Source organism: Mizuhopecten yessoensis, unplaced genomic scaffold, assembly GCF_002113885.1.
Source record: "Mizuhopecten yessoensis strain PY_sf001 unplaced genomic scaffold, ASM211388v2 scaffold8213, whole genome shotgun sequence".
Classification (NCBI taxonomy): Eukaryota; Metazoa; Mollusca; class Bivalvia; order Pectinida; family Pectinidae; genus Mizuhopecten; species Mizuhopecten yessoensis.
The window spans coordinates 2,159,720-2,182,283 of NW_018407435.1; the positions used below are offsets into that span (position 1 = coordinate 2,159,720).

General features: G+C 37.5%; 2 protein-coding genes across 5 annotated transcripts; both read right to left on the bottom strand.

Annotated features, from left to right (window-relative positions):
• Positions 1–1,053: 1,053 nt before the first annotated feature.
• On the bottom strand, positions 1,054–22,456 carry LOC110455434 (monocarboxylate transporter 12-like). 4 transcript variants are annotated; one of them, XM_021505569.1, is made up of 7 exons: positions 22,296–22,456; positions 10,851–11,016; positions 6,569–6,771; positions 5,702–5,845; positions 4,364–5,287; positions 3,172–3,222; positions 1,054–1,562 (listed from the first exon to the last, which is right to left on the bottom strand). In XM_021505569.1, exons 3-7 carry the CDS (start codon positions 6,759–6,761, stop codon positions 1,426–1,428), a joined length of 1,449 nt encoding a protein of 482 aa, XP_021361244.1. In that variant the 5' UTR covers positions 6,762–6,771; positions 10,851–11,016; positions 22,296–22,456; the 3' UTR covers positions 1,054–1,425. The 4 variants fall into 4 exon arrangements, with proteins under 4 accessions (XP_021361244.1, XP_021361245.1, XP_021361246.1 ...); XM_021505570.1 differs by lacking the exon at positions 22,296–22,456 and adding an exon at positions 21,342–21,369; XM_021505571.1 differs by lacking the exon at positions 22,296–22,456 and having other exon boundaries at positions 6,569–6,762; positions 10,851–11,106.
• LOC110455381 (uncharacterized protein K02A2.6-like) lies at positions 18,972–21,005 on the bottom strand. Its single transcript, XM_021505479.1, has one exon. The coding sequence runs from the start codon at positions 21,003–21,005 to the stop codon at positions 18,972–18,974; it is 2,034 nt and encodes a 677-aa protein (XP_021361154.1).
• Positions 22,457–22,564: the final 108 nt, after the last annotated feature.

The window sequence follows — 22,564 nt, forward strand, 5'->3', positions numbered from 1 at the left end:
GGAACCGTTTTGAGACGACCTACGAACTAGGTTGGGATAAAGCGGTATATAAGAACCTCGAATCATTTATAATTATTTATCATGACGTATGTTACATTAATTATCCACATGCCATGTAAATGATGAACATGTACGATACACTGAAAAGTCCCGCCTTATTTCTCCGGTTCTAGGATCTTATTACTGTCCCTGTCATGTAAACGACTATTTCTCAAGCGTTCAACTTTTTTAGTCGAACACATGGTAACTTTAAATGCCAAAACATTCAATATCATTTAATGCTATTTGTTTTCTTCTTGTTCAGGATAAAATTTTATTTAGTGTATGGTACATTTACAGATTTTCTGTAATTGTAGCATACGGACCTTTTTAAATCTATCTGATGCTGACCTGATCTATCAGATGAGGACCACATTCGGCGCGTATGAAGTTTACAAATCACACCTGTCCGGAGAATGTTCTAAAAAGATTTTTCCAGAAGATTTGACAGTCATCAACATGATTTGTATGATTTCAATGTCCAAAATGTTTAAAGACTTGCATCGTTTATATGTTGTCATGGAGATATATGGCGGTGCAGGAAACGCCTATTTGTCAGAGGCATCCGGTTTCGCCTTAACGTTGTTAGTTTTATATTGGGGAGGCGTCATTGTCCGAGTCCGTCTTGTTTTGTGAGTCAGTTTTCTTGCTGATTTATTTATAGCTTTTGAGTCATGTTTTCAGATTATGTGAGCTATTGTTTAAATTGACTTCTATCTTATTTGTAAATTCCTTTCCAAATTTAATCTTTTTTGATTTGTTAGTTCTGTCATGGTTTGTGAGTCATTGTCCAAACTGTTCACGTTTACTCCTCTATAGTTTTTGAGTCACTGTAAAATCTGTTCACGTTTACTCCTCTATAGTTTGTGAGTCACTGTAAAATCTGTTCACGTTAACTCCTCTATAGTTTTTGATTCACTGTAAAATCTGTTCACGTTTCCTCCTCTATAGTTTTTGAGTCACCGTAATATCTGTTCCCGTTTACCCCTCTATAGTTTTTGGGTCACTGTAAAATCTGTTCACGTTATCTCCTCTATAGTTTTTGAGTCACGGTAAAATCTGTTCACGTTTACTCCTCTATAGTTTTTGAGTCACCGTAATATCTGTTCACGTTTACCCCTCTATAGTTTTTGAGTCACTGTAAAATCTGTTCACGTTAACTCCTCTATAGTTTTTGAGTCACTGTAAAATCTGTTCACGTTTACTCCTCTATAGTTTTTGAGTCGTTGTCAAACCTGTTCGAGTTTACTCCTCTATAGTTTGTGAGTCTTACTCTTTGAGTTGACTCATTTATAGTTTTTGAGTAATTATTCAAACTGTTTGAGTGGATTCATGTATGACTTGTGAGGCATTGTTGAACTGACAGCTTCATGGCTCTATCATAATTTATCCATTTATACTTGTTGATGTCTTCATATCTGGTCGTGCCATTATCGTATCTTGTGATATTTCCGAAGACCCTCGTCTTGTTCGGAATAATTCACTGGCCATTGCAAACAATGCTCCAACCAACATGATGAAACCTACGACAACAAAAATATATTTATAAATGAAACTCTAACTGAACACGCTAGGTTAAACTTACTGGAATACGCTTGTTTAAACTAACTGGTACACACTTGGTTAAACTTACTGGTACACACTTGGTTAAAACTTACTGGTACACACGTGGTTAAACTTACTGGTACACACTTGGTTAAACTTACTGGTGCACACTTGTTTAAACCTACTGGTACACACTTGGTTAAACTTATTAGTACACACTTGGTTCCACTTACTGGTACACACTTGGTTACACTTACTGGTACACACTTGGTTACACTTACTGGTACACACTTGGTTACACTTACTGGTATACACTTGGTTACACTTACTAGTACACACTTAGTTACACTTACTGGTACACACTGGGTTACACTTACTGGTACACACTTGGTTACACTTACTGGTATACACTTGGTTACACTTACTGGTACACACTTGGTTAAACTTACTGGTGCACACTTGTTTAAACCTACTGGTACACACTTGGTTACACTTACAGGTATACACTTGGTTAAACTTACTAGTATACACTTGCTTAAACTTACTGGTATACACTTGCTTAAACTTAATGGTATGCACTTGGTTACACTTACTGGTATACGCTTGGTTACACTTACTGGTACACACTTGGTTAAACTTACTGGTACACGCTTGGTAAAACTTACTGGTACACGCTTGGTAATACTTACTGATACACGCTTGGTTACACTTACTGGTATACACTTGGTTAAACTTACTAGTATACACTTGCTTAAACTTACTGGTACACACTTGGTTACACTTACTGGTACACACTTGGTTAAACTTACTGGTATACACTTGCTTAAACTTACTGGTACACACTTGGTTAAACTTACTGGTACACACTTGGTTACACTTACTGGTATACACTTGGTAATACTTACTGATACACGCTTGGTTACACTTACTGGTATACACTTGGTTAAACTTACTAGTATACACTTGCTTAAACTTACTGGTATACACTTGGTTACACTTACTGGTACACACTTGGTTACACTTACTGGTATACACTTGGTTAAACTTACTGGAACACACTTGGTTACATTTACTGGTACACACTTGGTTAAACTTACTGGTACACACTTGGTTACACTTGGTTACACTTACTGGTATACACTTGGTTAAACTTACTGGTACACACTTGGTTAAACTTACTGGTACACGTTTGGTAATACTTACTGATACACGCTTGGTCAAACTTACTGGTATCGTGACTAAGTATCTACGACAATGCGTCCTGTACATTGTAATACACGTAGGCGAACTTCCTCTCTTTTAAATAGCAGATTTGATTCCTTTAATCATAGAACGCAATGTTTGTACACGCGGCATTTGCTGATCGACTTTCCCTTTACATAATCAGGTTATTTTTATGCATAACTCGCTAAGAAACATTCAAACACGGTAAGGATTTCATTAAAAACTATATCTTTTCGATATACACAAATCGTTAAGGTTAAATAAGGTAATTGTTGACACAACTTCTACTTAAAGCATTTTGGTACATATACACACATACGAGTATTTTGTTCACTATATATTTTTTACAGTAAAGTACAATACCTGTGATAACGAAACATTGGTCATACGTCCCACCACTGTCGATAAGCAGTCCTATCATATAGAAAACAATGAAAACATAAATTATTGAAGACATAAAAGATTATTCTTACGTTGCTAAAAATGAATTCCTCTGTTCTGGGTGAGAAAAACAATTAATTGTTCTCTCCTGCGTTTACAAATTTTCTTTTTACACTATCTGCATAATTAGCCGATTGCGAAATTTAATGAAAAATACTTTCTGGAATATCAGAAGACATGGCGAAGATTAAATGTTTAGAAAAAGGCTAATAATGCAATCCAAAATCGCGCAAAACTCCTTTACATATAGCTTCGTTCTAAGTTTTAAATAACATTAATATAGGTGGAGATAGAGACGAAAATCATTGCTGCTATAATAGTTTCAAAACGAGAACATTGATTTGGTGCGTACTTATGCTCTTTTAGACAAAGTTTATGGATTTTGATTAAAACTATATCTTGATCTACACTCCGTTTCGTAAACTTTAAAGTTTAACGAACGGAGCGTAAATGAAGATATGGTTTTAATCAGATTGGGAATTTGTTTATCTGCATAAATGGTCAACGTTTTATGTTAGAGATCAGCCTAACACTGCAAAGTATGCATGAGAGGGGCAGATCGTGGCCAAGTTTCGATACTCGTGGGGTTACGCTCACTTTCGCTCTCTGTACCCCTGATATAGTTGAGACACGAGATTAGCTATTTAATTGGTTTCAGGTAAAACAACAGACTGGTCAATCGCTGGGCTGAGCCCTGTCCGTTGAAGAAAAAGGCAATACCCGTATTTAAAGCCAGTCAATTTTACCATTACGCGACCTACAGATTCTTTAGATGTTCATCCAAGGGACAATTAAGTCTTTTCGTCTCATCCACTAGGTGATGCACACTGAGCCTTCGAATTTGCTATGACATAGTCCAAGGGAGCAAAGCAAAGACAAGCGTAACCCCTGGAGTATCGAGGATGATCGTGGTCAGGACGGATAGACATAATTGTATTGTACATTCTTTTTCATTATCTTCTTAAAGTGTAGGACCAGAACCAATTCTTATCAACATGTTTTCTGCCATTTGTGACCAATTGAACAAAAACTTATTTATAACAACACCGTGAACAAATTTGATTATGAAATTAAACATTTTAAAATGGTTGATCGCAGCTATAAACACACTGACCTGCACATGGAGGGCCAGATAATATACCAAGACCTACGGAGAACATCTCGATGCTCACCGCCGTAGCCAGATGTCGCAGCCCAACCAGTCGTAAACTCAGTCCATTCAACAACGGGAAGCAACTCCCACTGTATAAACCCAAAAATAATGCATACAGGACTTGTCCCTCGTAACAGTGTCCGTAGAGGGGGAAACACATAGTTGATATACCCATCACTGAGACTGTTCCGAACAGCATCAGTGCGACGTCCACCTCGTTCCCACTTGTTGCCAGACCTGTGAGAATTCTCGCCGCCATTGAACATATACCAGAAATAGAGATAAGGAACGCGCCTTGGAGGGGCGCAGCACCTGTCAGGACTGCATAGTTCGGCAAATTCAAAAACATTATATATATTCCAAACTGAGCAAAGAAAAGACTAAAGCATAACATGACCAATGGAGTATTTCTGAAGATATTGGTTATTGGAGTTACGGATGATTTTGATTTGCATATGCTATTTCTTGATTGATGTCCTTTATTAAAACAAGCTGGTATGTTACTTGCACTTTGTGGTGATTCTTTCGTCATAGTCCAATCAGAACAGATTGCCACGTCTTCATCGTCTACAATTGTTGTCCTTATAAGATCAGAATGTATGTCGTCATCCGTATCCAGAATTTCAGTAGCTGTTTTCATCTTCTCTATTTGTGATGGGAAGTATAATGTTCCAAATATGCAAAGGTGTGCAGAAATTCCAGCCATGATGAAGAAGAAACCCTTGTTTCCGAATATTTCCCTCATTTCCTGAATGACCGGCGAGAGTCCAAGCACTCCCATGCCTATTCCAGACAGGGCTACTCCACTCGCCAGGTTGAGCTTCTCCTCAAAGTTGAACCCAATCACGATAATGGACGTTGTGTACGTCAAACCTGCTCCAATTCCTGCAAAGTAAACAGATATATGATTAACGTTTCTGTTTTGTATGATGATCGACATAGTTTTGTATTACCGTATGCTGTGCAACACTTCGGTCTTATATTTATTGTTATGTGGACAAGTTTTCATACATCATTATTACATTAAATGGATCGAAGTATTACTGTGTCTTCCAGGTTAAATAATGAATAATCATAAGGTTTTTTCATGTACCCTTTTCTTGTTTTATGAAATTCAACAAGTCGTTACATGATTCCGATAAGATGCGGCCAAATCTTTAAGAACACACTCTGTTTCCAATGAAAAATAAATCAAAAGCATCAAAACCGGATGTTCTATAGGGCCTTGTTCATATGATATTTCACTTTGACCTGGATGTTTTATTGTGATGTTATGTAATCATAGGATACCAGTCATACCCACTATTCCTCCGTAAACCAGTATCACTAAGTCTAGAGAGTCCAGAAAGGCACAGCAAACGAACCCCGCGGTCATTACCAATGAGCCTGCTATGGTTGCTACTCGGCAACTGTACTTCTTGAGGACAAGGCCAGCAAACACACCTGTAAACAGTCGACAAAGTCAATCAGCTGGAACCGTGTGTATTACAGTCAGGAGATGCTGATTAAATTATGCGATGTTAGCGTCATCAGTTAAGATGTCTTACATGGTACAACAAACACGCTGGTATCCCTGGTGGTCCCTACCGGTCCGTTGTTTACATAATGTCTTTCCAATTACTTTTGTGTTTCCTCAGTTCTTTTCGTATTGACTATGATTTTTATTTGTCTTTTTATTTGTGTGTTTCTCTGGTATATTTTGTTATTGTGTATTGACGCTGTGGTATGTTATGTCTTGGTTTAATGAAGCTGTGGTATATCTTTGTTCTCGTGTATTGGCATTGTGGTATTTTTTTGTCCATGAATGTTGGCATTGTGATATTTTTTAATCTGATTTGTTGGCACGGTCGAATATTTCATCTTGGCGTGTTGCCGCTGTGGTATATTTTGCTCTGTGTTTTGATGCTGAGGTCAAATTTGTCGATGGTGTGATTTATTTTGTTCTGTGTGTTCATCCTACGCTATGTTTTATAGTTGTGTGTTGACTGTGTTGTTTGTTTGTTTCATTTAGTTGACTTATACAGGAAATTTAAATACAAAAATATGTGCAAATATTACTGTGTTGTTTTCTTGTTTATATGATAATGCTGTACCTGGTATATTGCAGCTTTTATATCATAGTGCATACTACTTTACATTTACATATACTAGTAAACTCTCACTGACCTCCACATGACTGTGTCGCCGCAAACAAAGAGCCAGCCAGTGACGTGCGCATGTTGTCCTCATTGAAGTTCTCAAGGAGGGCGAGGTGAACGACCCCAATTCCCTGTCCTAGACAACCATTAACAACCATAGCTCCAAACGAGGCTCCCAGCACCGCCCAAGCCCAGCCTCGATCTGGTTTCGTTAACTTCATCCTACAATGTCTTCAATGTAAACAATACATTTGATACTAATAAATCACTCAGCTTCCTATACACGCTCTCATGTTACGATTATAGCATAAATTAGTATCGTTAAAATGTTCTCTTTATATGTAAACATAAAAAGCTCAGTAATTTATCTACTACTGTCAAAGCCTGGAATTGCTTTCTGTTATGCGAACCTCAGAGAGATTTCCACGAATTTATATTTTTCACAAAGGTCAAGTTTAGTGCAAAAACAGTCTAAAGTAAATTTGAAAGTTCAACAGGCTTCCTAAAAGATGGTTGAATTACCAAAATCACAATATACTAATAAGTTACTTATATGGATCATTTGAAATCAGATATGCATTATGTAATTTGGATATTTAATATTTCCAATGGTACATAGCGACGTAACGTATTCTGTATTTAGGTATTCAGGCCGATTTATGCATAAAGGTAGTTTACCAGTAATATATGTTACCTGGGTATTTGGCTGTGATTTCTGTGGTTTCACATAGTCACGGCCTTATTGGTCTGAAAGTGATATCCCTCTCCACAGATAGTAACGGAAATTAAACCCATGCATAACTTAAGTATAAATATGCACATAAGGTAACACGTCAGTTCACAGCATTCATTTTGATATGATCTGATGTAATTTGAGTATAAACATGTAAAACCAAGTGTCTTTTGACGAGGATGATGAATAAATTAGCATTACTGAAACGAATATGAAACGCAAGTTCTAAAATTGCTATGTATTTTTGTATCAAATTATACATAGCTGTATAACAATCGGGGTAATACAGTGCACTCTGAGCCAATAAGGAAAGTCACCGTGTTCTGATAGTAAAGACTTTATGTAACACAACGCAAAATATACACATGGCACAACAAAATATGGCGTCAGGCCGGAAGAGAGAGTGCTCAGCATGGGACCGCTTATCAGTCAGTGACAAGGCCGCTTAATATAAGAGAAAGAAAATAAAGTACATGCGCTGCCTATAACCCAAACCAATGTTCAGAATCAGCCAGATATGACGTGAAACCTATGTAAACCAGTATCAATTGATCACTAGCACGAGACACTATCAGTTAATAGAGGACGTGCTATAGCGATGCTTACGTAAATACAGATTGCTCGGCACTTCAGAGTTCATAAATCGACTGTAAGTCAATGACTTTTACGTCTGAGCGCACAGAAAGGGTCAATGACGGGCCGTAATCAGGACGTCAACGCGTAACGTCGCGACATCAAGACCGAATTTAATAAGGTTGGTACACCTGCGTAACAGGAGATTAAAAACTGCTGAAACGGCAGAAAATACGATCAGTAATAGTAACTATCAGATTAATCCCCAAACAGTTATACACAGAATTCGTGAGACTAGTTTGCTTGCACGGCGAGGGTAACTAATACTGTAACGTCGAGCATGTCGTATGCAATGGTTACCGGCACATATACCCATACGTTCTCCTATGAAACTTTGGAGGTCGATGCTCTTTACAAATGAATCTCAATACGCTTTATTTTCAGCAGATGGCCATCAACGTGTGTACCGGCGTAGAGGAGAATGTTTTGCTGACGCATGGTTTTTTATTTTGGGTGGGGGTTGGGCTTTTGTTAGGCAGCATAATCTAACCTTGCAGCAAGATAACGCCAAATCACACGTTGCAAGAGTCTGTAGGGACTTTCTTGCGACACAGAACTTCGTTCCTATAGATAGGCCTACATACTGACAGAATAGTCTCCAATCGAGCATTTGTAGGATGAAGTAGACAGAAGAGTTTGGAATCGCCGTAAGCCCCAAATACCCCAGTTAGGCAACGCACTCGTCCAAATATAGAATGATATTCCAATACGGAAAGTGAATGTCTTCCTGAAGTCGATGTAACCAAGAATTAGAGGTGCTATACCTGTTCGAGGAGGACACACAGGTTTCAAAACTGCTGCCATTTTAACATTTCACTTGGGGTACTACCAATCATGACCTTTTTTGTTAAAAATCACCAAAAATGTATAGTAGGTTACATCAGTATTCTGTGTTGTTTTATGTATGCATAAACATTTGTATGTATATTGACGTATGTAAGTATAGAAGACCTACAGTATACCTTACATGTAACATGCCCTGAGGCAGGACCCAGACCAGGTGAGTATAAGCTCATGTAAATGTGAATGTATTGTAATGTGCTGTGCCGGTTCTGTCCAGTTTTTGGTCATGTGCATGTGTTTAAAACCCGTTTGTCTATTTATATAGATACTTCTTTTGGTCAGTTTGTAGGTGTGTCTATATTATATAATTGCATTGGTCCTGGGGGCGGGGTGTCACAGCTAGAAATATAGCCAGGGTATTTGCCGCCCAAAGTCAGTAAAAAGAAAGATTTTGAGGAGAGTTGATACTATAGAAGTCACAATACGGAACAAAGAATTGATCAGCTTTAGTGCTGGAGGGAAACCGTTCAAATTATAAGTCCTAAACTCAAGTTGATAATACCTCCATTACAAAAATGGGGATATCAATGGCAGCCTGACTATCCTTTATGTTTGGTCAGTCTCTGTCAATTGGATCGGTAATAAAAAAAGAAAGAACCCTAAGACACGTTTTTGTTTTACATGAAAATTAGTCTGCTACATATAACTACCAGGTTTCAGACAAAAACGTTTCTGTTTGATCCCTGGTCGTATATCTCCACAGTTCCTGGTATGGACTTGATCCGTGGTCGTATATCTCCACAGTTTCTGGTATGGACTCGATCCCTGGTCGTATATCTCCACAGTTCGTTCCTGGTATGGACTTGATCCCTGGTCGTATATCTCCACAGTTCCTGGGATTGACTTGATCCCTGATCGTATATCTCCACAGTTCCTGGTATGGACTTGATCCCTGGTCGTATATCTCCACAGTTCCTGGTATGGACTTGATCCCTGGGCGTATATCTCCACAGTTCCTGGTATGGACTTGATCCGTGGTCGTATATCTCCACAGTTTCTGGTATGGACTCGATCCCTGGTCGTATATCTCCACAGTTCGTTCCTGGTATGGACTTGATCCCTGGTCGTATATCTCCACAGTTCCTGGTAGGGACTTGATCCCTGGTCGTATATCTCCACAGTTCCTGGTATGGACTTGAACGCTACAACCTATCCTTTTCCTTATACTTTTGAATATTATCTTCGTTCACACAATTAAAGATCTATTTGTAATAATGACTTGGTTATTTATTATCCTTGACACGAAACGTGTGAACGTTTGATCACGGCTCGGTCACACGTTGTTGTTGGCAATGCCTAAATACGTAATGAACAATTCAGTCGGATCCAAGGGTGTGTCACCAGCGCACGTGGCACCTTCTCTCCTTGACTTAAAAAAGATAATAGTATATACATGAATATAAGTATCTGCATCTATCGTGTGACTCCCCTCAAGCTCCGTTTGTCGTGTGTACTGTAACCTTTTATGTGCCCATCAATATTCCATGTTTTAAGTTATTCCTATCGTAAAAAACTTATCTGAATTAAATACATTTTAATTTATTGACTGGTTAATTGATAATTACACTGCCCAAGACCCCACCTCCGACAGTTTTCAACTCGATGTTCAATAGTTGACACTAATTAAAATCACACCCAGCATGAATTAAATGGGTCAGCGATCCATGATAGAGACGTTTGTATTATGTTTAAGTGGTATGTCATTACAATGACGGAAGCAGTCTATCTTACTAGTCAAACACTCAGCTTTATTCAAACGAAAAGGATTGTTGCAACAATACAAGAAAAATATTCAGTGTAACTATGTTGTACATACTGTGTTCACGGCCATTATATTGTTGAACTTTGTGTAAAATGCGGTTACATTACCTGAGCAACTTAGAATTAAGTTATCGTATTTTCTAGTGCGTATAGTTAAAATAAGAGCATAAAATAGAATTACTGGTGCATGTATATGTGCTTGTAAATACACATTTAAACGTGTTTCTTTGAGGGATAGGTACATATAAAATATTCCAATAACATAAACATGTTCGATGAGAACAAGGTGATACAGCTTCACTAGCTGTATAACGTGTATGAATTGGACAAGTTTACCTACCCTATCACGATCCGCTCTTTTTCTGTGAAGCATACATATGTTCCTTTCAGCACCCAACGTTCAAAGGACACAGACAACGACCCTTGACCTCAAATTCATGGATATATTGCTTTCGACTTTTCTCTACCCGCTGCATGTATCCAACACTGAGGTTTGTTTGAGATCGCTGCAACACAGATGTCACAAATAATAAATATCGACTGAAGCGGATAGAATAACCTTGGCCTGTACACATTAATTTGTATACGAAACTGCGTAGATGGACGGTATTCATGCGATAAATGGGCTCGTCACGGCTGGGTAGTTATGATAAACACGTTAATATAGCGAAACATACCGATTCACAAGTACGATATCTGACTTATCACATGGTCTAATTCACAATGGCGAAAAAAAAGAGGCGGTGTAACGGTAAAAATATACTCCTGAGTAAAATAGACATGGAGTCAGTTTTTTTAAGCTTTGAAATGAAACCGACGAGCTGAAATCTTCCGATACTCCAGAGGTTACACTCATTCACGCCCTCTACACCCCTGGAATATGTCATGACACGTGGCTAGCTATTTGTTAGGTTTAAGGTAAAACAAACTGCCAAGTCACTAGGCTGAACACGTTACGTTGCAGCATGTTTTGTTTATGTTTATGTACATCAAAAGATCAAACTTGTCTTACTGTATCATCCACAAGAGGGCGCACGCTGAGCCTTCGATTTTGTAATGACATATAGACCTGATCGAGGTGCAACGAGCGTAATTGAGCGTATTCCCTGGAGTAATGAAGATAGGGAGCAGTGAAAAATTATCTCGTTCAAAAATTGGTCCCCGTAAGAGATTACTTTTGCACGTGTAACCTGTCGAAATGTTTTATATGAAAACTGACCCCTACCAAAGTCTTCGTAATATTAGCTCGCCAGTTAGAAAACTTTTAGACATTCGGGTTAACACAGCCCTAAAAACAACAGAAATTACATCTATTGATGGACAAATATTAACAATAAACATATATACTTTACATAATTTTTTAATAAATGATATGACAAGCAGGAACAAAAATCAAAAGTGAAAATGTGAGTAAATAACCGCTCAAATTAAAGAGTTATCTGTAAGCCTTAGATAACAAATACAGCCACGATGATTTATTTCAAAGAGGTTCATACTTAAAAAGTACTTGCAGAAGTATTTCAAATCATATTATGCATCTTCCAAATTTGTTTTGGCAGAGCTGTTATGTAAGAGCTGTTTTAAGATCCTTTCTGTATTCCTCTCTCTTCCTCGTCATTTGCATCATATCATGTAGACTGAAATCTAGTTTTGTTTTCGTTCCGTTGATAAAACAGTTTACAGATAATAACAATTCATTCATATACTAGCATTCAACGTATCAACCATAAATAAATTATCATACCTGATTGGCTCTTCAGTTTTTGTATCTTTCTTGGATCAAATCAAAGTAAAACCTTTAAGTGATAAAGATAAGAAATAAATCTTACACTTTAAATTCCTCCAGTATATCTCGATATCATCAAGAACCTGAATAATTCAAATGTTGTGATTTCTTGGTTTTCTTGTACATTTCTTCAATATTAAGACTCAGATTATCAACATACAGGTCTATTTATCTAGTCAAGTAAATCTACAAACTGAACTACGATGTCGCATCAAATATATTCTATGAACAATTCTCTAACTACATCTCTCGAAACAAAACAAAACAAACAAAAATCTACGAACATTTTTGGTCTTATAGCTTGACAATAATATTCTACACAATATGAATGGGAATGCATAAAAAATCATTTTTAATCAAATATCAGTTGGTCACGACTACTACTTTTGGCGCAAAATTAGCTAAACGCATACCTCGACTGTCCCGAGCTCAGCTTTTATATATCTGTCCATCGGNCCCTTGCCCCCCTGCCCCTAACCCCCATTACCACCACCACCCACCAAGGTCATGCTTTAAATTTAGTATGTACATCCCCTCATCATAATAAGGCAATGGAGCGACACTTGGAGAATGGAACTCTAAATAACTGATAGCAAATCAGTATTAATTTTGAATGACAGCTTTTAATTATCAGGTTTTGCACAAGAAGATATTTCTGATTGATTCATGATCTTATGTAGAAGGGGAGAGTTTTGGGTACAATACAAAAAGATTAGACGTTAAAGGATGAGTGTCTATAAGGCCCTTTTTTGGGCTCCGGTATATTCGTATTTTTACCTCCTTATTTTGTTCAAAGAAACTAAGATAAAACTTCGACCGAAAGTGGGTTTCTGTGGGTACCAAAAGGGGTAGGGTAAATCATTCATATAGTTCGCTGTTTTCAAAATGAGCTTAAATACCAAAATAATACCATTTCTGATTTTGAAAACATGTATAAAGTAGACAAGCATATATATGTAACAAAACGAAAAATGACAGAATTGTATTCGTCACTTAAAGATTATTTATATAAAAAGAAGGATTAAGTCACGGGGGGATTTTTGGTCATTTTCAATTGAAAACTAATTTGTTTTCTCAATTATTTCCTTTCTAATTAATATTTTGACTTGAAATTTACAATTTCACTCATTTAGTCGACTTACATAAATTGCATATTGACAACATACTTTCCTTTTGTTTTATACTGAGTTATGGTGTCTGAACACATCTCAAACTACGTTATTTCAAATATCTTTCAATTTTAAGTGAATTAAAAGGTGCATGACACCCTTTATATGCTATAAGTATAAGATGTTTATAGTAAATATTGTATATTATATGTATCATAAGATATTTGCTCAGCACTTGTGGCTTGAGCGACTCCCAGGTCCTGTGATGTTTTTTTAATTAGCAAAGTTAACTTACATATAAAAAATGACATTTGTCACCATAATTACAGTAAAATTATTTGTTTAATATATGAAGTTTGATTTGCTGCTAATATTTAGTCTCCTTGCCTCAAGGAAAGTATCTGATTTAATCGTTAAAGTTAATCGATTTCATTGTTTTATCAAGTGTTCTGCTTATTTCCAATGTATATCCGCTGATTGTACATAAAAGGCATTTGGGGATAAGCATTTGCTTGGCATAGATATTAATTATATGATAATATTTAGTTTGTAAAAGTTTCATATTTATCCCACAATGCCTTTTTACTTAAAAACACCTTTTCCTTTGATTTGGAGTACAAGGAATAAAGTGTATCTCCTTGCCTAACACCAAATATTTCCTGACAATACTAGTCTATAGTCAAAAGTCAGATAGTTTATGCTTTGAAAACGCAAAGAGAGACTAAGTTGTTCCTTAAAGTTAATGCTTGCAATTAATAGTTAATTCTTTTGTTGATTTCATACGGTTTATTTGTTACATTCAATGCTAGCTGCTACCCATATTATTACTTTTCTTCTCTTTTGTTACATTATGTTATCCATGGCATCGGTGTATGCTGTAAAAAGAGATCACCCATCTGACCTTTGTAACAAGACGAGACTTGTTTGCCTCTTCTGTATTATGTTGCTTCTGCTTTTTGCTGAGACAGTAAGGCGTTTGTATATTTAGACCAACGTTTTCTAACATATCAGTAAAGTCACAAAAACCACGGTCAACAATCAATATAGCTTTGCCATGGAAATCGAAGAGTTAAGGATTGAACACGCAACAAGTCACAATGAGTGTAATTTACTTCAGTGGAAACGGTAACTTCGAGCTGGGATGTACATGACTCATAAAAGGGTTTTCTACATACATTGAACAAAAGGTTAATAGTTTTTATTTAGCTCATAGGACAATTTTTTCTTTCAGATAGGTCAAAAGTTGTTCATCATATATTTTTGGAATGTTGGCAATGTGCCTCGTTTTACAACATACACTGATCATGATGGCATGCTTAATGTAATGTAACAAAAAGGGAAGAAAAATAATTAAGACATAATATGAGTGGCAGCTAGCATTGAATGTAACAAATATGCCGTATGAAATCAACAAAAGGATTAACTGTTAATTGCAAGCATTAACTTTAAGGAACAACTTAGTCTCTCTTTGCGTTTCCAAAGCTTAAACCATCTGACTTTTGGTCAGTGTAGCATGTCAAACGCCCCTCTTACTACTATAATACTCTTCTGAGCCTGTTTAATCCACATACATTCATATAGACTAGTGTAAAAGGAACGGGTTTCCACTTTAAAACCAACACCCAGGTTCGGTGATCTTGGGTCCATTGGGGTCTTATAAATTGATGAACATGAAGTATGGCAAATGAACATAGACTCAAGGATATAAACTTCAATACCTTTTATTAAACACAACAAGTGTAAAGAAATATCAGTACAATACACGATAACATATCTCACACCCTTACTCACACTATACAACACCGTTCATTTATACAAGCGGCTACAAGGCCTACTCCTATCAGCATAGACGACGGACTCTACGTTGGAATTCTATATAGACATGTGTACAGACTACTTTCTAATTCTAACACTAAACATTATTGCTGTCCCTACATTATTACCTAACGAGTCCTAGAGAGAAGAAGCGAAAGAGTGAGTCAGGCAGTCTTACGAGGACTTTACTTCTGACTGACGAGCTATAGAAAACCACCGCTTTATATAGACAGACACACGGCACTTTGCACGTGCAATAGTCGCGCAAAAGCTACTCGGAACACTTCCGGTTACGTAACTAGGTTCCGAATGTGAAAATAACAAGATGGACGACGAAACGTGGTGAACTGTCAATCGTAAATATCGAATGTTAAGTATCCGAATTATCTCCACTTTTACACGAGTATTGTCAGGAAAATATTTCGTGTTAGGCAAGGAGATGCACTTTGGTCCTTGTACTCCAAATCAAAGGAAAAGGTGTTTTTAAGTAAAAAGGCATTGTGGGATAAGCATGAAACTTTCACAAACTAAATATCATCATATAACTAATATATATGCCAAGTTACATGCTTATCCCCAAATGCCTTTTATGTACAATCAGCGGATACACATTGGAAATAGGCAGAACATTTGATAAAACAATGAAATCGGTTAACTTTAACGATTAAAGCAGATACTTTCCTTGAGGCAAGGAGACTAAAAATTACCAGCAAATCAAACTTCATATATTAAATCAATCATTTTACAGAAGTTGTGGTGGCAAATGCCATTTTTGATTCGTAAGTTAACATTGATAAGTAAAAAAACAAATCAGGACCTGGAACTCACTCCAGCCACAGGTGTTGAGCAAATAATATATGATATATATAATATACAATACTAACAATTGATATCTTATACTGAGAGTGTGTCCTGCACCTTTTAATTCACTCAATATTGAGATATATTTGAAATAGCAAAGTTTGATGTGTCCAGAAGCCATAACTCAGTATGAAACAGAAGGAATGTATGTAGTCAATATACAATTTATTTAAGTCTTTTTAAATGAGTAAAGTTATATATTTCAAGTCAAAATATTAATTAGAAAAGAAATTATTGAGAAATCAAAACACTTTTCATTTGTAAATTACCTAAAACAACCCCCTGTCTTAATCGTTCGTTTTATATAAACAATCTTTAAGTGACGATTACATTTCTGTCATTTTTCATTTTGTTACATATGCTTGTCTAATTTATACATGTTTTCAAAAACAGAAATGGTATTATTTTGGTTTTTAAGCTCATTTTGAAAACAGCAAACTATATTTATGATTTACCCTACCCCTTTTAGTACCCCCAGTGTAATGATCAGTAGAAGTCATCAATGCAAAGATCTTGGTTTTTTATTCAGGAGCACTGGAGCGTACAACATGATGGTACAAGATGGCAGCGAGCTCTCTCTCAACATGTGCTTTTTATACTAATATTAGAACCAATAAGGTTACGTAATAATGTCGGACCAAATATCCGGAATTCACATATATCATTACATCCCTTCACCAAGAATAAATGCACAATTTTTCTGATTTAACTTATAGCACTGAATATTGATTATCTTTATATGGAATTCACTGAAATCACTGTATCAATAAAGAGAATTAAAATATATAATGATGTTATTCAGTCTTTTTGATTTCTTCACTTTCACGTTTGAAGATAAAATGAACCTTTAATTAAAGTCCATACACTAAATCATATGAAATATATTGAACACAAATTTAAACTTTCAGTTAAACAGTTCAACAGAAATTAAAACTTTTTAACACTGTTCAATGAGTCTTTGTGGCCTATTGATAGTTCTTCCTGATTTGGTTCTACCAGGCTGTATAACTGGTGCCGGTTTGACTTCATCTTCATGATCAGAAACATGGGTCTGATCTGGTTCACATCTTTCACTTTCCTGTACTTTGATTACATCATCATCAGTTTTAACATCTGGTATCAACTTGAGATGTTTACGATTTCTACGAATCAAGTATGATCTTGGACCAACTTCGCTGACAACTGAAGCGCGATCTGACCAAGACTGTGGCTCTTGGATTCGAACCTGGTCCCCCGGTGTAAGTTTATCTTGAGACTTAACATGATTTCTACGATCATAGTAGTATTTCTGACGATTATTTTGTCCTTCACGCCACTTAATGACATCTGACATCCTGTCGACTCTCTTGACATCAACTCTAGCTTCTGGTAAGTTTGACTTGAGACGTCTACCCATCAACAGTTCAGCTGGTGATAAGCCATTGTCAAGGGGTGTGGTCCTATACACGAGTAATGCCATATGAATGTCTTGTTGACTTTCTTTACATTTTCTCATAATGTTCTTTACGGTCTGTACAGTTTTTTCTGCTAGTCCATTTGACTGTGGGTATCTGGGGCTACTGGTAACATGCTTGATATCCCATTCCTTCACAAAATCTTTAAATTCTTTACAGCTGTAACATGGACCGTTGTCACTGGTGAGTACTTGTGGTACACCATGGCGCGAGAATATGCTTTTTAAAGCATTGATTACAGATGTTGCAGTCTGATTAGGTAGCAACAGAACCTCCGGGTAGTTTGAGAAACTGTCACATGTCACAATGTAGTCTTTGCCTTCTAATGAGAACAAATCTGTTGACACATGTTCCCATGCTGATTTGGATACTGGTGTAGGGTTCAGTGGTTCTGCTTGCTGTTTCATCGCAAATTTCTGACACACATCACAGTTCTCAACCATGCTGTTTATCTCAAAGTTCATGTTGGGCCAGAACAGCAGTTCACTTGCACGTTTCTTGCACTTTTCTCTTCCAAGATGTCCATGATGTATTTTCTTCAGCATCTCACTTCGAAGTTTCAGCGGAATAACTATACGAGTTCCTTTGAATACAAGTCCATTAATCACTGTGAGTTCCTCACGGAAGTTCCAATAGGGAAACATATCAGACGTACAGTCATGTCTCTCATCAGGCCAATCATCAACTATCACTCTAGCCAATCTGTTCATAGTTCCATCTTGTTGTGTGGCTCTGCGTATTTCATCCAGTTTCGCATCCGTTACTGGTAATGATTTGTAGATGCAATCAACATACATTTCTACGTCATGGTTCATAGCTTTTGTTGAATCATCATGATCATCATTGACTGAAGCTCTGGAGAGAGTGTCTGCAGTATACATATATCTGCCAGGAGTATGTGATAATCGAAAGTCATACTTCTGAAGCCTTAATCTCATCCTCTGTATCCTTGGCGGACATCCATTAAACGCCTTTGCAAATATAGCGACTAGTGGCTTGTGGTCTGTTTCAACCTCAAATGTAGTACCGTAAACGTACTGATGAAAGCGCTCGCACGCAAAAGTTAAGGCTAATGCTTCGCGTTCTATTGTAGCGTATCTGCTTTCACACTCGGTGACTGTCCTTGAAGCATAAGCAACAGGTAACCATTCACTGTCATGTTTTTGAAGTAAGACTGCCCCTAGACCTGTCTGGCTTGCATCAGCTGATACTCGGATTTCTTTTGTAGGATCATAGAATTTCAGCACAGGCTCATTAGAGACTAAAGTTTTCAGCTCCTCAAAGGCTCTCTCCTGGGGTTGTTCCCATATCCATGCATTGTCTTTAACCAGTAATTTTCTGAGTGGTACAGCTCTGCTGGATAGGTCTGGTACAAATCTTGCTAGATAATTAATCATACCAAGAAATCTCTGTAGTGATTTTTTGTCATCAGGCCTCTATATCTCGACAATCGCAGTAACTTTCTTGTTGTCGGGCTTGATTCCTTCTGATGTTATAGTGTCACCCAGGAATGTTAGTTCTTGTACTCCAATCACACTCTTGTCAGGGTTGAGTTTGAGGTTCGATTCCCTCGCTACTTCAAGCACTTGTCTGACACGTGCAGCATGCTCCTCTACAGATGTTCCCCATATAATGATGTCATCCATGGAGGTGTCTACTCCTGAGAGATTTTCAAATAGTGTGTGTATATTTCTGTGATACATCTCTGGTGCGCATGAAATTCCAAAGGGTAACCTCTTGAACTGATATCTTCCAAAAGGCGTTATAAAGGTGCACAAATCTGAGCTGTCCTCATCTAGTTGTAATTGCCAAAAACCACTTGAGGCATCTAATTTTGAGAATACCTTGGCTCCAGCAAACTTAGACATAATTTCCTCCCTTGTGGGAAGTTTGAAATGTTCTCTCCTGATGTATTTGTTCAGGTTCCTTGGATCCAAGCAGAGTCTGAGTTTTCCATTGGGTTTGGGTACAATAACCAAAGCGCTGACCCATTCCGTAGGTTTTTCTACCTTTTCTATAACTTTCATCTCTACCATTTGATCCAGTTCCTTTTTTACTTGATCATGCTGCGCGAAAGGTAGTTTTCTACATGAATCAATTGTTGGCTCTGAATTAGGTTGAAGTTTAATCGAAACCTTTCCAGGTAGACAACCTAATCCTTGAAATACATCTGAGTAGTCTTCTTCAATGCTCTCCTTACTGAGTTGCTCTACTTTCACTTTCGGTTTCTGTATGTGATCAGTATTCACAATACTTTGTTTCCTTTCTACCGAGAGTACTAATTTAACCAGTCCCATAGCCTCACTGCTCTTTCTTCCAATGATGGGCTTGACATTTCCTGGACACACAATGAATAGGACTTTATATTTCTTGTTTTTATGCTTCACTTCGCACACACATTGTCCTACAGCCTCTATCTGTCCTGCGTTGTATGCCGTTAGTTTCACTTTCGTTTTGTGGATCCTTGGCTTATTTCGAAGTTTATCAAATTCTTCTTTTGGAATAATGTTGACATCGGATCCAGTGTCAATCTTCAGAGGTATCAAGTTTCCATGAACTTCTAGTGGTGCTAGCCACACATTTGATGTGACATATTCAACAGAGTCTATAAATAGCTCATGCTCATAATTCTCCACTGCATGTACTTGCTGAGTTGTCTTGTCTGTAGCTTTTTTCTGTTTAGACTTACAGGCTTTCGCAAAATGGTTTCTTTTCCCACATAATCGACACGTTTGACCTCTCGCTGGACATAAGTTTCCTCTATGTACCATCGCACAGTAAGAACACGTGGTTGATCTTGACTTCTGTCCATCTGTATGCTCGGTATTTACCTTTCGAGACGACCCCCGACCAGAATTTCTACCGGTTCCTCTAGATCTCGATTTACCTCTCGATCTGATGTAGTCAACGTCCTGTTCTTTATTTTCAGTTAGGGCTAATGTTTTCATGTGTTTCTCTGTCATGGATGCTGCTTTACACAAATCAATGCATTTTTGAAGACTCAGGTCACCTTCACGTAATAACCTCGCTCGAAGTCCATCATTCCGGATTCCTTCAACAATTTTGTCTCTTAAAATGCCATCTTTCAATTCACCAAATTCACAGTTCTTTTGCAAAATTCTCAAATCTGTTAGAAACTCGTCGAATGTTTCATCACTCTTCTGCGCTCTCGAGTTAAACACGTGGCGCTCGTAAGTTACGTTTTTCTTCGGTGAACAATAATTCGTAAATTTTTCTATGAGAGACGCTATTTTGTCCTGTTCATTTGCTTCAAATGTCATCGTATTAAAAATTTCAACAGCTGTCTCACCTGCCAGGGTTAGAAACATTGCACACTGTTTCTTTTCCGTCAGCTCATCTCCCGCAGTAGCGGTCATGTACAGTCTGTACTGTTGTAGCCATCTTCTCCAGTTCTCCGATACGTTGCCATCAAATGACAGACTCTTCGGCGTTGGTAGTTTGTTGTCCATGTTCTGACACCATGTAATGATCAGTAGAAGTCAGCAATGCAAAGATCTTGGTTTTTTATTCAGGAGCACTGGAGCGTACAACATGATGATACAAGATGGCAGCGAGCTCTCTCTCAACATGTGCTTTTTATACTAATATTAGAACCAATAAGGTTACGTAATAATGTCGGACCAAATATCCGGAATTCACATATATCATTACACCCAGAAACCCACTTTCGGTCGACGTTTTACCTTAGTTTTTCCGCATGTTATGCAATAGGACATCTTTGAAATAAATAGGGAGATGAAAATCCGAATATACCGGGGCCCAAAACGGGCCTTATAGACACTCACCCTTTATCCCGTGGCAATACACTGCCGGCCAGCTAAGTGACGTGTATTAGACTGGGATATTCGTGTCCAGGATCTAATGCACTCACTAATTTACATACCTGAAGTTACTCTTTAGAATGTTTAGTTGAACTGTGACGTTGTCATGTCATTTCTGGGTGACTGGGGTTGACCCTGTTGTGCGGTGTAGCGACTAGGTGTGCAGGCTAGGGTATAACTAATGGCTAGGGGGTTTGTAAGCTTATTTAGGACCCAGACCCAGGTGCGGGATCGTGTGTTAATTTAGTATATAAGTCATAAGTGTGAGTCAAAGTGCTTCTCATCTGTAAATATTCCATCCTCACGTTAATAAATATTGTTTACAGTTTATTTGGATCCTATTATCTCTTCTTTAGCCGACAGATTTCGTACGTTGTGACCTACCAAACCACGGTTGACAACAAAGGGCGATGCGGGACTCAGGGACACACTAAATACAGATTACGTGCGTGATTTGCCCGGAGCCCCGACTCGTCCTATTACAATTATTTTCTCAAAACGTCATTAACAACAATGACGGGGGCAGGCTAGCTTACTAGTCAATCACTAAGTTATCTTCAAACAAAAAGGATCAATAGAAGAATGCAAGACAGATGTTCAGAGTAATGGTGTTGTACAGATTGTGTTTACTGCCATTATATCGTAGAACATAGCGTAAATTAGGCGGGTCAACTTAACAAATAATCGTGTTATCTGATCGATATACTGAAAAAAGGGTATAATCAAAAGGCTACTGGTTCATGTATATGTGCTTGTAAATAAACATAAAAACGGGTTTCAATGAAGGATCTGTACATATCAAATGTTCCAATAACATAAACCTGTTCGATATGAACAGGGTGCCACAGCTGTTTCGCCGTTGGTGTAAACATACAGCACTGATTATGTAATGTGTATGAACTGGACCGGTTTACCTACCCCGTCTTAATCCGCTCTTTTTCTGTGAAGCATACATATGTTCCTTTCAGCATCTCGACGTTCAAAGGACACAGAAAACGACCATTGAAATCAGATGAACGGGTGTATTGCTGATCGCTGCAACACAGACTGCACTTGTAATGAATATCGACCGAAGCGAATGTAATAACCTTGGCCGGTACGAATTCATGATCATTCATGTGTTTGAAGGTCTTTTAACGGTATTGTACTAGTCATTATAAATACACATGACAAAGTTGATATAGCGA

Bases quoted from the DNA above. Each gene is read 5' to 3' on its own strand.
- LOC110455434 (XM_021505569.1), bottom strand. From the start codon at position 6,761: ATGAAGTTAACGAAACCAGATCGAGGCTGGGCTTGGGCGGTGCTGGGA. The intron at 5,846-6,568 runs GTCAGTGAGAGT...GACTGTTTACAG, and splicing joins GGCGACACAGTCATGTGGAG to GTGTGTTTGCTGGCCTTGTC. The intron at 5,288-5,701 runs GTATGACTGGTA...TTTACTTTGCAG, and splicing joins GGTTTACGGAGGAATAGTGG to GAATTGGAGCAGGTTTGACG.
- LOC110455381 (XM_021505479.1), bottom strand. From the start codon at position 21,005: ATGGACAACAAACTACCAACGCCGAAGAGTCTGTCATTTGATGGCAAC.